Source organism: Dasypus novemcinctus, chromosome 9, assembly GCF_030445035.2.
Source record: "Dasypus novemcinctus isolate mDasNov1 chromosome 9, mDasNov1.1.hap2, whole genome shotgun sequence".
Lineage (NCBI taxonomy): Eukaryota > Metazoa > Chordata > Mammalia > Cingulata > Dasypodidae > Dasypus > Dasypus novemcinctus.
The window spans coordinates 74,813,261-74,830,089 of NC_080681.1; the positions used below are offsets into that span (position 1 = coordinate 74,813,261).

Sequence of the window (16,829 nt, forward strand, 5' to 3'; positions counted from 1 at the left end):
AGTAATAACAGCTCACGTGTCTGTGTGCTCAACATGTGACAGCTCTAAGCACTTTACTTATACTGACTTATTTAACTCTGACTATTCTGCAGATGAGGAAAATGAGGCACAGATGTAAAGGGCCTTTACCCAAGCTCCCAAACCTAGTGAGAAGCAGAGGAAGGCTGTGAGCCCATGCAGTCTTGATCCAGAGCTCCTACCTCTTATGACCTCACAACAGTCTGTCCTCTGGGCTGCTTCCCCCAAAGCCTGTTATGAAATGAACAAAAGCCAAGTGGCTGCAGAGTTTGCCATTGTTCTCACCGGCTTCCAGAGCCACAGGTACATTTTCCATCTGTGCAAAGTCTAAGGAGTTTCCATCCACTGGGTGCTTTCTATTTACTTTGCTGAACTGTTTGTTCTGAGGGGGCAGAAGTTGACAGTGGCATTCGCTGAGTAGGTCTTTGATGGATCTAGGACCCTCCACCTGCAGCCAGATCTCCAGTCACAGACTGAAGATGAAGCCTTCCAGGACATGGGCTTGGCAGTCACCAGCAGAGCTGTTTCTTCTCTGTGCTGCCCTGGGTTGTCTCAGTTTGCCTGGTTCCAGGTAAGTGGTGGTTACAAATGATTCCCTGATCAATAATGTGAAATATAATGCCACATAATGCTGGCCGTCTCTTTGTCGTGTGTCTTTCGAATAAGAAACAACTCTTGCAGCAATTTGCATGCGTCTAATAAAATAATATCAACAATTCTTCAAATATTGTGGAACCAAATGGCTGACTTTAACAAAAGTTCCCATAAGAAACTGACATGTTTAAATGTATTTTGTCAGGCTGAGAAGAATAGGACACTTGTTCTGTATTCTGAACAAAGCCTCAGTGTGATTCTTTATGCAAAAGATGGTTTGTTATGTATGGAGAAGAAGAATCAATTCATATCAATGATTTTAATATGTGAGTGCCCCGCTCTACCTGCTCGTCAACCCCAATTTTTAGATTCCCAGATTCTCCCCACCCCCACACACATTCCAGATGTTCCCAGCAGTTAAATGTTAACTGACTTATTTCATCATATCTTTTTGTACCTGTTAATAGGGGACAAAATAAACTAAAGAAAATATCAGAGTGAAAACTCAAACTTGGGCTCTAATGAAAAAACACCAGTGACTTGGCAATTTGGAAACCTTCCTTGTACATGAAATGCCTCTGTTGCAATATGTTGAAGCCCCCAGGGTTTCTGGGTTTCCTTGCGAGTTCTCCTATGGTAAATGGGAATGTTAGTGCCACTCTGTTTATTCAGTCTACAAACGTTCTCTGAGCACAAGCTTTTCATTTAGTACCTTCATATCAGATACTTAGTGCCACTTAGTACTCAGTACCGTAGGACATACTCTGTGGTCTCAGCTCTGTCCTCATCGGGCACCACCCCTGGAACCAGGACTATAAATATTCACTACTCATTGGGCACTCAAAAAGTAATAGCTGGTAGGATTATCAAGAATCCCAACTTGGCCTTGAGAATAACTAAACCTCTAAGATCTTCCTTGGGTGTGCTGTGTGTACACATAGAAGCATTCAGAAGTCAAAGAAATTTATGTGGAGAGTATAAGGGAACCATAGAATCCCACCTATGGCATTGGACATCCATGCAAGGTCCCTTGTTGGGCTCTGAGGACACAGCGATCAGTAAGTCCCAAGAATCTCATGTTCTCATGGAGAAAGCCAGCGTGTGAATGGTACAGGGACAGGAGAGAAACAAGGGAGTGAGGGACCAGCATCACTGGGCGTGAGGTCTAGAAAGGATTCTAGAAGCAACTGAGCTTAGCAGAGTCTTTACACACGAGTAGGTGCTTGCCAAATGGCTACGATGGTGTTCCAAGTAGAAGGAGCGGCAGAGGCCTGGGCATGGGCATGTGAAAGAGGCTGGCTTGTTCCTGGAGCTTCTTGTGTCTTTCCGTAGGCCTTGAGTGCAGGCTGAGGTGAGGAACGACAGGCCTGAGCTGGTGGAGGACTCAGCAGGAGTCCAGTCCTGGATGGTGGGGCTAGTGCGCCAGCTGAGGAGCTTGAGCCCATCCTACAGGCAAGGCAGAGCCAGTGAAGAGAGTTAAGCAAAGGAGCAACAAAATGTCCTTAGGTTCAGATTATTTGTCTCTAAGTATCTCTTTGGTTGGGAGTGGGTGAGTGGAGTGCAGGCTGGGAAACCTTGATTAATCCTCCTGGCAAGGCCATGGGGGTAGGCGTTATCCCTTCTGTGTAGAAGAGCAAGCATGCTCAGTGAGGAGAAGGGAGTCACTCATGTTTACCAGGACCGGAGACGCAAGCCCTCACCTGAATCCTGGTTTGGTGCTCTGGATTCCTGCGGAGCACGTCTGACCACAGCGTGCATTTGAACTCCATTCATGCGGTTCTGAAAATTGCTGAGACATCCCTCATGTTAGCTAAGAAAGGTTTCAGTTTTTATTTACTCTTGTAATCAAGTCAGATGAAAATAGCACGTTATCATAACAGTTATCCTTTATGGATGCATCACTCTGTGCTAGGCACTTCAATACGTTACCTCTAATCCTCACAGCTATTTGAGGTAAATAATTATTTCCAGTTTTACAGAGAGGGAAACTGAGGTTCAGAGAGATTATGTGACTGTCACTGTAAGTGGCAGAATATGGATTCAAATCCAGTATTTTTTTTTTCTCATCCCAGAAACCCTATATTCTTCCTGCATCTCTCTGCCTCACACTTGTGCATTATCCCCTCTCTCAGGCCATTTCTCTATCTTTGGGCCACACATTTGTTGCCTTGAGATGTTGCTTTAAATTTCATATCTACAACAGTAAATGGTAGAAAAAAGAAAAATGGAAAACCTGCCACCCAGAAGCTGCCCCTTCCAGCGAAGAGGAAGGATGCTATTTGCAAAGGGGATGCAGCTGCCTAACAAATTGTGTGTGACAAGAAAGTTGTTGTGTCAGGGCATTTCTACAGAAAGCCAAAATATATTGGTACACCCCATCTATGGAAGCTGATGACTCACAATTTACTGCTGACCTAATCCTGCTGTACTAGATGGATCCATCCTTATTTTGATCAAAGATGCCTGCTAGAAAGAGAGTGGGAGATGTGGACCCAGTGAAAAATGCACAAATACTGGCAATAGCATTTCATGCACCCCAAGGAAAGGTGCATCCTCGCAAGCCCTTTAGTAAGGAGCACATATTCTAAGGACTTATAGGGGGTGTTTATTGTAAGACTATTTGCAATTGCAAAACATTGGGAAAAAAAGAGATTCAATTAAATGTAATGTATTTCCTATGATAGAACATTCAGGTAAGAGAAATGAACTCTCTCTTTATATATCAATATGCATAGGCCTGAGAGACACAATGCTGATTGACAAAAGCAGATTGTAGCTTAATTTGAACAATATGAGTAAGCACACACAAAACAATACTGTATGTGTGCATAAATAAATAAATGTGAAACTATTTTTAAAAGAGACTGAAAGGATACATACCAAATTTATGACAATTGTTTTCTTTGAAGAGGAGGGGAGGAAAATGGAACTGTGAATGGTGTAAAATGAAGCAGTCACAATATAGAGAATTATTTTTTATTTTAAAAAAAGACTAGAAACAAATATGATGAAATATTAACAATTGCCAGTCCTGGGTTGTGAGTACATGGGTGTTTGCTATTTTATTTTCTGTACTTCTCTAGGCATGTTTAATTTTTCAAAATTAAAACCATACAGACTATTTTGAACGATAGAAGTCAAGTCAATCAGTAAAAATCCCCATCTATTTTGTTCCTATAGAAATTTCTAGGAGTAAGAGGCTGTGTTGAAATGATGATGCCCAGAGGCCCTGATTTAACCTATTCTTTATGTGACTTCATACCGTACAGAGGAATTAAAGATGCGATTTAATGCTAGCCCTTCAGATTTGCATTTTGTGGTACTAATAAACCACACACATCTTATCCAATGTAATTTAAAAACATACTATTTATTCAGCTGATTACTTCATTATATTGCCACCTCTATAATGAGAATTGGGTGCAAAAATGAGCGATCGAGTGTTTATAACTACTTCTTACCAAGTTCTTTCTAAAAGCGATCATCTTGCCCATTAACTGACTTTCGGATCTCAGAGAGGAAAATAACTGTGACTCTAGCAAGCATATCTGCATTACTTACCCACTCGGTCTCAACTGTGGCCCCTGAGTTGGACTGATAGTTGTTAAAAAACACATGTAACTGTTTTGTAGTTGAAGTAGGAAGAGAGTATCCTGCAGAGCTGTCAAATACATACTTAGGAGAAGCCAAATCACAGACAATATTGTTTTGTCAAACCTGGGCAAATTAGTAGATGAGAACACATTCTGAAGCCCCTGCTGGTGTGCAGTATCCTGCCTCAAGTAACCATTTTAAAGTATCCACCTGTGGTTTCCAGTAGAGTCTTTGACCTTTAGTTAAAGATCCAACTTTACTAGGCAATTGATTTTTGCTGGTCTCTGGGGCAGTCATGGAGATGGATTTCACTGTAGTTAATATTATCTGCTTTTTAGGACTTTTGCCAAGTGAGAATGTATTGTTAATGACCTTGTCTGGAGTGACATACTGTGTATTCAAGATGGTGAAAACTATGTGATGCTCTCCCTAATGACTCAATTTTGGATACAGGGATGAAGTTGGTCTCACATAGAGACTGGGGGGATTGGTAGAGGTGATGCGGGCCCAGTTCCCTTCCAGGCAGCATGGGGCAATAGACACAGCACAGGCTCTGGAGTCACACAGGCCTCAGGTCAGACCCGACAGCACCGTGTACCAGCTGCATGACAATGGACAAATCTCTCACCTCTCTTGGTCATGGCCACAGTGCTCCGCAGCTGCCTTCTAGCATTGCTGTGAGGATCAAATCAAATGAGATGGCATGGGAAAAACACCTAGCACTGTACTTGACACAACATTGGGGCTCAGCAAACCTTATTTATCCTTGTCTTTTCTTGGCTTGAACATGAACACAAATTACAAAGAATCTTACAGAATTGGATGTTTTTTCAGTTGGAAGAAAAAATAAAAATCATCTTCTACCTATCATATTATAGATGAGGAAACTGGAAGCCAAGACAGATTTAATAACATGCTCGTGTCATTCACTGCTTTTTACTGAATGTCTCACTGTGTGCCTGAAACTCAAACAGAAGCATTGCCTTGTCTTCTACACATGGTTCAGGCCTCCTGTTGCTTAACTGCTGTGCAGATATGACACCATCTGTCCTCCCCATTCCAGGCTTCAACCCACTCCCACTCACCTCTAAAGCCTCTCCTGGTATGCTGGCAAAGCTCGTGGACTCCAAGGGCTTACTCTCACGCTGCTTCTCTTCTCAAGAGCAGTCTTATCCTCTCCCATAGCTCCTTGTGTATCTCTTAAATCTCTCTCCTGACTTCCAAATCCATAGATGCAACTACCTACTGAATATCTCTGCATAGGTGTTCTGTGGGCACCAGGAACTCAGCACATCCCAACTGAAACTTGCCTCTTTCCCAATGAACCTGCTTCTTTATTTTTATTTATTTATTTATTTTTGTCTTTATTTTTTTAATGTTACATTCAAAAAGATGAGGCCCCCATATACCCCCACCCCCCTCACCCCACTCTTCCACCCATTACAGCAACCTCCTCCATCATCATGAGATGTTCATTGCACTTGGTGAATACATCTCTGAGTACTGCTGCACCTCATGGTCAATGGTCCACACCAGAGCCCACACTCTCCCACAGTCCACCCAGTGGGCCATGGGAGGACATACAATGTCCAGTAACTGTCCCTGCAACACCACCCAGGACAACTCCAACCCCTGAAAATGCCCCCACATCACATCTCTTCCTCCCACTCCCTACCCCCAGCAGCCACCATGGCCACTTTCTCCACACCAATGCCACATTTTCTTCGATTACTAATCACAATAGTTCATGAATAGAATATCAGTAAGTCCACTCTAATCCATACTCTATTCCTCCATCCTGTGGACCTTGGAATGGTTGTGTCCACTCCACATCTATATCAAGAGGGGGCTTAGATTCCACATGGATGCTGGATGCAATTCTCCTGCTTTCAGTTGTAGGCACTCTTGGCTCCCTGGTGTGGTGGTTGACCTTCTTCACCTCCATGTTAGCTGAGTGGAGTAAGTCCAATAAACTAGAATGTAGGAGCTGCAAGTCTGTTGAGGCTCAGGGCCTGGCTATCACATGGTCAGTCCAGAGATTCAGGTCCCGTAGGTATACACTAAACCCCAGCACCAACTACAGATCCAGTAAAAGTAACAGGAGAGGCTTGTGGACTAAGATCACATCTGAGTCCAGCTCCATCACACAGAAACACAAACTCCAAAGTAGGGCTAACTGACATGGCACTGAACTCCATCTGCCATGACCATAGAACCTGTGGGTCTCTGTAGCCCTCAGAAGAACCAATACCTGGGGTTGTATCTACTTTATCTGTCTCTGGGACTCTGTTGAGGTGTGCATAAGGGCAACCCCTCTGATAACCTCCTGGCTCTTTTTGGAGACTCATAGCCATATAAACTCATTTGTCCTTTCCATTTCTCCCTTTTATTCAGGTCAAAAAGCATTTTTAACTCCTGGTATTATATGTAGTCTGAGATATTCTGCTCGTCTGAGTTGACCCTTTTATTCAAGGTCATTTTCTAGTTACAGCATCAGCTGGTACTTGGTAGTAATCCCTTGGCACCAGGGAGGCTCATCCCCAGGAGTCGTGTCCCATGCTGGGGAGAAGGCAACACATTTACATGCTGAGTTTGGCTTAGAGACTGGCCACATTTGAGCAACATGGAGGCTCTCAGGAGGTAACTCTTAGGCACCCTGCAGCTCTAGGCCTTGTTCTTATTTCAGGTGCACAGGCTTACAAGCATAATCATTAGTATCAAGGGCTCATTGTTGGACCTTCATTCTTTTTTGTTCGTTGCCGTTGCATTTGGGGGATTGTTGCTGTTCCTTTAGGGACTGTGATAGAGCTCCTCTGGCTAGGAACTCAGCACTCCCTCAGTTGTTGTTTTTAATTGTAACCACTATGAAAATATCCAAACATCTTTATGTACCCTGGATATATGCCCTGGAAAATTCCCTGCCAACCCTGTGTCCCCTGTCAATAACATCCTACACCAGTATTCCTCCCCTGCCATTGTTGAACTCTCTGTGATCCAAAACTTCTTAAAAAATGAAGCCCAATATATTGCCAGGTTCCATTAATAGTAAAATGGAATATAGTGATGAGTTTAAAGGTTAGATATAGAATACATATTAATTTAGAAAAATCAAGGTAAAAATAAATTGGGGTATCAAAAAACTAAAAAATGCAAAAGCTTTGTTTTTGATGTTTTGCCTTCCATCACTGCAATAAGTGTTGCCCTGTATGCAAATTGGCAAGGCAACTTCTTCCGTCTTTTCCTCAGTGTCTACGTCCTTTCTCTTTCTTTCTTTTTCCTAATTATTAAGCTTATCTTCACAAAAGTTTTAGATCACAGTAATTCATATATACAATATACAGTACTCCCACATATCCAACATAAAATCCTTTTCCCTTCCACAGCAATAACCTTTTTACATATTCATACTATATTTACTGAAACTGATGTATAGATATTGAGACAATAGCTTTCAAATAAGGTAACATTTGGGTTTACATTGTAGTTTATATTTTAGACTATACAATTTTCTAAATTTTTAGTTATCTTATGTTTTACATTATGATTTACATTTTAGCCTATCAGGCCCTATATATTTTTGGTGTAACTTAACATGTCTTATATCCATCCTTGTGTAATCTTGTGGAACACTTCTATTGCCTACACAGTTACACTGATTCCATCTATTCAATACCTCTTTCCCACTTCCCTTAGGGCTCACAGTGACAGTCAATCTTCATTGCTTGAAGGGCCATGTTCAGAGACACTTGCAACAGTGTTGAGGGCTTGACATGCTCAACTGCCCTAATGCATTGGGAGCCACCATTTCTCTCGAGAGATAAAATTCCCTCTATTTGAGATCATCAGTCCTCCCCAGGATGTGGGTATACCTTCACTCTCATTATATGGGTCTCTATCCAATGATATAACCCACTATGGCAAAATGAGCACTTACACACTCCCTAGAGCCTGTCCTGTGTCAGATCATCCCCTTTAAGCATCTTAAACAGGTAACCTTCCTTATTATATGTTTGAAAAAGTTTTCTCAGCATTATACTCTCAACCAAATACCTGACCATTCCTATCAAACCTGCTTCTTTCTTTCCGTGTCCCCCATCCACCCATGCCCTCAAACAGGAAACCAGCATAACCAAAAATCCTTTCTCTCCTCTAACCGATCCCCCCCATTGCCCATTACTTTCTATCAATTCCACCTGTGAAACGTCTCCTTCGTCTGACCTCCCATCCTCTCTCCTCTGGCCACTGCCTCAGTTCAGGCCTACATCACAAAATACTACTACTGTGGGAGCATTCCCTGCCTCAGGCTCTGACCACTTCCACTGGCTTCCACACAGCAGCCAGAAGGACCTAAAGCCCAAATCTGGCCATGGAGCCTGCAAACTTGCTGACTGAAGAAAAAGCCCCACAGAGCTAAAACTTGAGACATGTTTCTCTTGTCCTCCTCTAAGACAAATTGTAACTTCCAGGAGGCAGAAACTGCATCTCATATTTCTCAGTATGCCCTGTAGCATATTCCCCTGAATACAGTTTGTTCTAAGGAAATGTTTCACAGACTCTTAATATGAGAAGGCCCCTTAAAGATTATCTGGTCCAAACCTTTCATTTTCCAGAGGATGAAACAGAGCACTGGAGATGGGGCATGAATTGCCTACCATCATACAACTAGCTGTGGTTATATTCCCTACATATCCAGAGCAATTTAGAGTTTATGAAGTGCTTTTACTTATACTAGTTTATTTAATCCTAGTTATGTCTTTATGAGATAGTATGGTTATCCTCATTATACAGGGGAGAAAACTGAAGTTCATAGAGGTTGAAAAACCAGACCAGGATCACCCAGCTGCTTATGGCTCTCTTCTGATCCACATTTAATACCCTTGCCACCATAGCAGCCTTAGTGTTATGTTTGATAAATATTTGTTGGACAAATTAACCTACACTTGAATGAGGAGCTAATAGTCTTGCCCAAGTGAGCAAATATGTATTTATCCAAGAGATAGCAAGATGGTTGGAGGCTATATACTTAATTCCTTTCTCATACGATTCTCCTCTCTTATAATGCCTTTTTAGAGGTGAAAGGCCACATTCCCTTGAGTCAAATGCAGTCAACGAGAGCCTTGCCAAGAGCAGACAGACGCGGAGTGTGGATGTCACCGCAATGCCTATTGACTGCGAACTGTCCAGCTGGTCCTCCTGGACCACATGTGATCCCTGTCAGAAGAAAAGGGTAAGTGCTCAGGCCTTGAAGGTGTCCTAAGCTTCTCGGAGCCCCAATCCTCAGCAAGACTGAGGCATCACCAACAGTGTCTGCATAGCACTGCCAGTGGGTTGGTTTCATTAATGAATATTTTGGTTCTCCTGTCTATGCTCATTCTAGCAGCTCCCTCATTAGGTTTCCTGCCCCCAACCTTGTTATTTCAATCTATTCTTCATGATTCAGTGGGGGTGGGGAGTATCAAAAATGCAAATCTAACCTGTCTTTTCCTACCTTGAAACCATTCTGTTAGCCCATGGCCCTCACAATCAAGTCCAGACTTGAGGTATTCAAGGGCCACATGACCTAGACCTGACCTACAGCTCCATGAAATACCCACCCCCTTCAGCCACAACGAGCACTTGCATTTTTCTAACAATTTCACTCTCTCTGCCACCTCAGTGCCTTTATACTGCTTCTTTGTTGGGAAGAAGTGACCCCTCTGACTTCCTTTGCTAGTTAATTCCTTTATTTTGAAATTTAACTCCCCTGCATTCCAGCATCCATCATACTGTACTATTTATTATTTCCCTTTCCACTAAATGGTAAGCACTTCAAGGATTATTTCATTCTGTACCTTCAGTGTATAAGCCAATTTATGGCACACAATATGTGCCCCATAAATATGTATTGTTTTATCTCATTATATTTTTATGACATCTGTGTAAGGAGGGAGGATAGTCATTACCCTTTCTGTTAGGCAGGGGGGTAAACTGAGACACAGAGTAGGTAAGTGATATCTGGGGCTCACATACTATCAAATTCAGACCTTGAACGTAGGCCACTGTCTTCTTTTCTAGTGTTCTCTCAATAAAAACATGCAGGATCTGCAGTATTTGTCCTTTGTCATATGAGGGTGGACTCAAGATCCCAGATCTGAGAACATCAGCTGTATCAGATAAAAAGAGAACAGTTTCTGTTTCTCCAGATCCTTGGGAAACTAAACCAGCCATGGGCAAGGACTCTAAAGAGACAGTGGAAGTAGGCCCAGGACAATTACACAATTAATTGGATCAATGTGGAGAGCCAAAGAGAATCATTCAGTTCCCAAAGTAGGCTTTATTGCTGAAGTAATCAACATTGATCCAATTATCTGGATAATTGCTTCATCTGCACCATAAACCAGGAAGACTCAGCATGAGTCAGCCAGCCAGCCAGCCAGCCATAGCTTCTCACTGGGAATTTGCTACAGAGTTTCCCAAGCTGGTCATCATTGCTATCTGCAGGGATCCTGGCTGGGGGGTTGGCAAAACCTTTCCACCTGGGGCGGGAGATGTACTTCCTCCATCATTTCACACACACCAAACCCATTTTGTCTCAGAGGTCTGGGGCTAGTCTTCTAGTCTTCTAGCAGCCTTCTTTGCGTCTTATGCCTATCCTGCCAGGCTTTGTCCTCTAAGAAGAAACACCGTTTGGAAGTGCAAAGGAGCATGGGTGAATGGTTATCTATAGTTCAGTTTTTGGATTTTCAAAGCAACAAGTTCAGATGCATACCAGTAATAAGTGTGTCTTATAAATGCGTCACTCTGCAAAGGGGGATACTATCCTGATTTGTCCCTTTTGCACACCAAAATCTCGAAACCATCCAACTCTGATCACTTCCTTTCCTGTTTAGAATCCTTTGGCTTCTCATTGCCCCAGGATAAAACACTGTATTTGACCTTAGGAAGTCCTGGAGGTACATGCATTACCTGTCCTCGACTGTGTCTCCCTCCAGCTCTTGCCATTCTTTCTCTTGCGCTCTTCTCTCAGCTGTGATAAATCTATTTCTGTTCGCTTGGACTAGACACCATTCTCTCTATTCTCTTAGGTTTGGCACAGCAATTTTCTCCACCCAGATTGCTCTTTTTTATGTTCCCCATGCCAGCTTTTCCATTTTTGCCTGACGTTTCTATGGTCCTTTGTATCTCTGTTTAGATGTCACTTGTTTCTGAAGTCATCCACCATCTCCTAGGTTTGTGTCAGGGATTCTTCTGCTTACAGTACTCTATATGTCCCCTACCATGGCACTCTCTGTCTCTGTTTTGTTGTTTTTAAATATTTAAACAATAGTGCTTTGCTGATAAAAGGTAAGCTTTAAAGGATACAAACTGCTGTGTAAAATAAGTGTTTTCAAAACTTATTTTCTGTAGGTAGAGATTATCTCTTAGTAAAAGAGCAATTATCTATTAGCAAAAGTATACATTGAGATTTAGGCAGCAAAACAGAAAGGGATTTACAAGTGTAACAGTGTCCCCATTCCCAGCACACACCACTAGTGTCAGGTGGCAGCTCCCCTAAGTAGGGCATTCACTCAAACACATAGGACATAAAGCAATCACTTTGCAAATGCTTTTTTTCCCTTTTTTTTTTTGGTTTTCTCTAGCATAGTTAATAAGTGCCAAAATAACCCAAATAATTGACCTTGCATAAAGGTATTCTTCAGTCATGAAACACTTTTTCTTGGTAAAAGCTTTGCATAATGTATCTAAACATAGAGCTTTTAGCCATTCAGAATTCAGAAAAAAGTAACAAAATTAGTGAGAACATCAGATTAGTTTCTGCCCAGTACCAAGTGCCACTGCTGCCACCACCACCATCACCATCTGTGACTTCCTTCAGGACAAGTTAGAGGCCATAGTTATCATTAGAAACAAACAAACAAAAATAACACCTACCTCTTTCAACATTGGGTGGCAGTATACAGCACAATCAATATTTTTAATATACATGAACAAAAAGGTAGGGATACAGCAATTTTGACTACCAAAAATCCTTAATAATAAAAAGGAAAATGAGGCACATCTCACCCCATAGCACATCTGCACTCAAATCTCGAGTGTATATTCCCCCTTTTTCTTGTTTCTCAATAGATTTTTATTTGCTTGCCTAAAAAAAGGAAAAGGAAATATAAGAAATTTAGTGCCTACTATACACCAAAACAATAGAGTTCTTTCTATATGCATTTATCTCATTTCATCTATACATTTAGGTCACTCATTATCCCCATTTTACAGGTGAGTAAATTGAGATTCAAAAAGGTTAAGCAACTTGCCCAACACCAGGCAACTAGGAAGTGTCACAATTAGCTGTGCTTCCAAAGCACATGTCCTTTCATTTATAATATACTGATGGCTTCAAGGAGTAAATGAGATATTTGATTCACTCCGTGGGCATAATCAAGCTGAGAGATTGCTTTATTAATGAATTGACTACACAAATCCACTTACTAACTTTTGACTCCAAACCCCATGCTTTTTTCCACATTCAGCAAATCTTTACTGATCACTGCAGACATAGAGATCAAAGGCAAGGTCCTTACCCTCAGAGAGGTCACAGTCTCTTTGGAGAGACTGTCAGGTACACAGCCAGTTGCAACATAGAGCATTAAGTGTATGTAATGGGGGAAGCAGGAGGGGCTAGGAGAGCAGAGAGCAGACAGTTGGATGCTCTGTCCTGAGCCCAAGTCCTGGCTAGGGGTCCATTTGTATATCATATTTCTCAGCTCCCACAGTTGGCTCTGCCCTTGTTTCACCTTGCTTCTCTCTGCTACAGTACAGACATGCTTACTTGCTCCAGCCCTCTCAGTTCTACGGGGAACCATGCAACTTCTCTGACAAGGAAGTAGAAGACTGTGTTACCAACAGACCATGCAGAAGTCAAGTGCAGTGTGAAGGCTTTGTATGTGCACAAACAGGTATAACTGGATGCAGGAGTGGGAGGGGAAAGCTTTCAAATGAGGCAATGGCACCTAATGATGGAGGGGCTGGCCATTGCTTAGTGTACAAGGTCAGGGTTATAGGGTAGATCAGGAGACCCCCTTGCCATCAAATCTCTGACCTCCTTTTACATTAACTATATCACAGAAACAACCTTAGAAAGTAGATGTTATTTTTATTATTTTTATTCCCATTTTATGAATTAAGTAAGTAAGTGGAGAGCTGTAATTCAAAATTTGGGAATTCAGGTTGAATTCACTGACATAAAGGAAACCAAAATTATGTGAGCTAGAATCAGAACATGGGTCAGATCTTATTTTGATTTCTCAGTCTAGGGAAAGTCACTTAACCCTTCTGGATTTTGGTTCCTGAAACAGAAAATTGGAAGTGATGTTAATGTCTTACAAGTTTGTTATAAGCATCAAATAACATAATGGATATCGAAAGCTCTTTGTAGGTGGTTAGTCAGAGAATTGTAGATGAAATACACTGGCCCATGCATTTGAGAACCAGAGAGGTAAGTGACTTTCTCACAGCTCAAACTAGACTTCAGACTTCCAGGTCAGTGCATTCCTACCCTGCTCTTTCTCATAGTTGCTCTGTCAGGTATAGCTGGGCAGTTCTTTTGTGTTTGTTGGAGTCTGTCTATGGATGGTATAAAGGAGGAAGCCAGAAGATCAGGTCACCAATAGGATGAGCTGACTTACAGACGATCTAACCAGATAACCTGGAGGAAGCAATGGTGGGCCTCAAGATAAAATGGTGAACATAGGTGTGTTACTTTATTACAGCTATAACGAATTATCACTAATTCAGTAGCGTAAAACAATAAAAAATTATTATCTTACACTTTTGGGGATTAGAAGTCCAAAGTCAGTTTTACTGGGTTAAAACTATGGTGTCAGCAGCACTGAGGTCCTTCTGGAGGATCTCGGGGAGAATCACTCCCTTGTCTTTTCCCGCATCTAGAGGCTGCCCACACTCCTTGGTTCATGGCTCCACATCCTCCCACCTCCTTCCCTGCCTGACTCTCCCACCTCTCTCTTCCCCTTATAAAGACCCTTGTGATTACATTGGATCCACCTGGATAATCCAGGATAACTCCCTGTTTCAATATCCTTAGCTTAATGATATCAGCAGTCCCTTTTGCCATGTAACATATTCATGGGTTCTGGGAATTAGGGTGTGGATATCTTTGGGAATGCATTTTTCTATCTACTATAATACATTTCTTCTGCTTTTCCTTTATCTTGATGAAATGGCTGTGATGTTTTTACAGTTGCAGATTATATAGGGCAGTACATTTTACACAATAATAAGCTGATGTCATGGTTTTTTGACATGAAAATTTAATCTTTCTTTTGACAATGACCAACATTGGAAACTCGGAGACACATGTTCTCCTTCCTCTTTCTGCTTCCCTTCCTTACCCCAGTGCTCCTGATCTGAAGAAAACAAGAAAGGTGCTTAGACAAAAGTCTCCCTCCTACCCTGGGCATACTGTGCCCAAAACTTCATCTATAGGGATCCCTACGCCCACATTTCTCTTTGAAGAGCTCTGCTAGCTGAGTGCAGTGGGACAAAACCTCAGTTAAGTAGGGCAGTGAGCATCATTTGTCCCTGAAATATCTTTGAAGAGTTAGTCTGTTCTGCATTTCTGCATCGAGAAGCCACACATGGTCCCTAGCACATGATAGTAAAGATGCTTGATTAAAGGAAAGAAGGGCACAAATAATCATCAGCTGGTAAAACAAAGGAATCGCTTGTCATTTCAATTCATTCATCTTCTAAATTCAAGCAACCATGTGCCTTTCTATTTCTCCAAGTCTAACCCCAAAATAAGGGTTTTTGGACCCAAATTATCTGGATGGAAGTTGCAACTCTCTAGATTCACTGTACCCATGTGGACTGCTTCAGGATCCTTCAAGAAAGAATTAGGGATCCTTAGAGCACTTTCTAGGGCTTATTGCAAATACAAAATTCAATCCAATAAATCTGAAAGACTCTTTTACAGTGTGTCTATGGACTCATTATGGCCAGTGTTCCATGATTCTGACCAAAGTCATAATGGTTATTTGGGCAAGCTTTAGTTTAAATGCATTGCTAAGAAACATTTTAAGACTAGATTGTTTAACATCCCAAGAACATTAGTTATAGTGACCAAACACATCTAAGGAAATACGGTGAACTGTTTTTTATCTCCCAAGAAGATACAAATAAGAAAGGATGTCAAATCACTGGTGTGGGGGTGGGGGGTGAGAAATAATATTTAAAGGAAGCAAAAGCAATGCAAATAATTTTTTACAACCCAAATGTCATGGTGTTGAAGGTAATGTGGTTTGGTTGAAAAAAAAAGTGATTAGACAGTTATAGTTTCCAATCCTGCTGCAAATATTTGCAAGCAATATGAACTTGGCCCAAGAAAACACTAACAGCGAAGACCCTCACACAAGACCTATCATGAGTCAATATTCTTCTATTTACTCATTTAACTTCCCAGCAACCCTAAGGGTTAGGGATGATGAGTCCCTATTTTGCAGATGAGTTCATTGAGGCAGGGGTTATAGGAAACACATGAAAGGTACACACAGCTGGTCACTACTTGCAGAACCCACCAAACCAACCTTCTCTCCGCAGCCTCAAGGTGAACAGTTCAGACTTCCCTCCTCTCTGGCCACTTCTTCTCCTGCTATCAAGAACTTTTTCTCTCCCCACTCCTTCACTTTAAAAAATATTCCAAGTTGTCTCCCCTCAAAGTGTTTTCAGAAATACTACACTAGACTCTTTGGAGGGGAAGTGGAACTAGAGGAATATGCTATTATGCCATTAGCAACCCCCTGATACATGAGCACCAATCAAAACAAAGCATTAAAGGCCCAGCTAAGTGCCTGGCACTTAGTAGGTGCTCATGCCAGGTTAGTACCCCTCTCTTTCAGCTACATGACTAGGTAATACCCTTTGTCTATCCCAGGGAGGTGCATTAATCGCAGACTTCTTTGCAATGGGGACAATGACTGTGGAGACCAGTCAGATGAAGCAAACTGTAGAAGAATTTCTAAAAAATGTCTGCATGAAATGGAGCAATACTGGGCAATTGGTACTCTGGCCAGTGGGTAAGTTACTGTCTTTCTACTGTGTAGAGGGAAGGCATAATGTTAAAAGTAATACTGGAGACTAGAGAGGGAAGGAGCTGGTAGAAACAGAGTCCCTCTCTTTCCTTACTAAAGAAAGAATGTAGTGTGAGTGGATGCTTCTGGCTGCTCTCTAAGGACAGTTCTAATGAGCCCCAGGAGCCCTTGTGGTGACCAGACATGGGTCACAAAAGAGAACTGGTGCAGGGATGGGGAGAGAGGAAAGCAGGCAGAGCTGTGCATGGAGTGCAGTTGTGCTACTGCAGAAGGGTGGAGGTGAACATTTATTTTGATGTCTGCTATGTGACTGTGTTAAGTGCTTTCTAAGCATTATCTTTTGAATCCTATTAACAGTTAGTGAGGTAGGCCCCAGCATAGGGCCTGGCCTAGAGGAAAGGTTCATACATGGCTAGTAAAGGAAAGGATTTCCAGGACAGGTCTGGAAGCAATTTGTGTTTCAAGTTTCTGGGAATCTCTGAGCTGGTCCAAACCTCCAGTGAAGTCAGAGAAGCAAGGTGACTCTTCCAGCATCAGGAGGTT

At 42.0% G+C, this 16,829-nt stretch overlaps 1 protein-coding gene and 1 long non-coding RNA gene across 2 annotated transcripts in view; one reads left to right on the forward strand and one right to left on the reverse strand.

Moving 5' to 3' along the window:
- Positions 1-317: 317 nt before the first annotated feature.
- Positions 318-16,829, forward strand: part of C8B (complement C8 beta chain) — a 56,384-nt gene continuing 39,872 nt past the window's right edge. The window contains exons 1-4 of the mRNA XM_004465496.5: positions 318-589; positions 9,277-9,433; positions 12,995-13,136; positions 16,130-16,271. Coding sequence (XP_004465553.2) covers positions 447-589; positions 9,277-9,433; positions 12,995-13,136; positions 16,130-16,271 — 584 coding nt within the window. The 5' untranslated portion in view covers positions 318-446. The remainder of the gene's footprint in view (positions 590-9,276; positions 9,434-12,994; positions 13,137-16,129; positions 16,272-16,829) is intronic.
- Positions 1,558-2,383, reverse strand: LOC139439617 (uncharacterized). Its single transcript, XR_011649563.1, has 2 exons — positions 2,313-2,383; positions 1,558-2,058 (listed from the first exon to the last, which is right to left on the reverse strand). It is a non-coding gene; the product is annotated as an uncharacterized lncRNA (long non-coding RNA).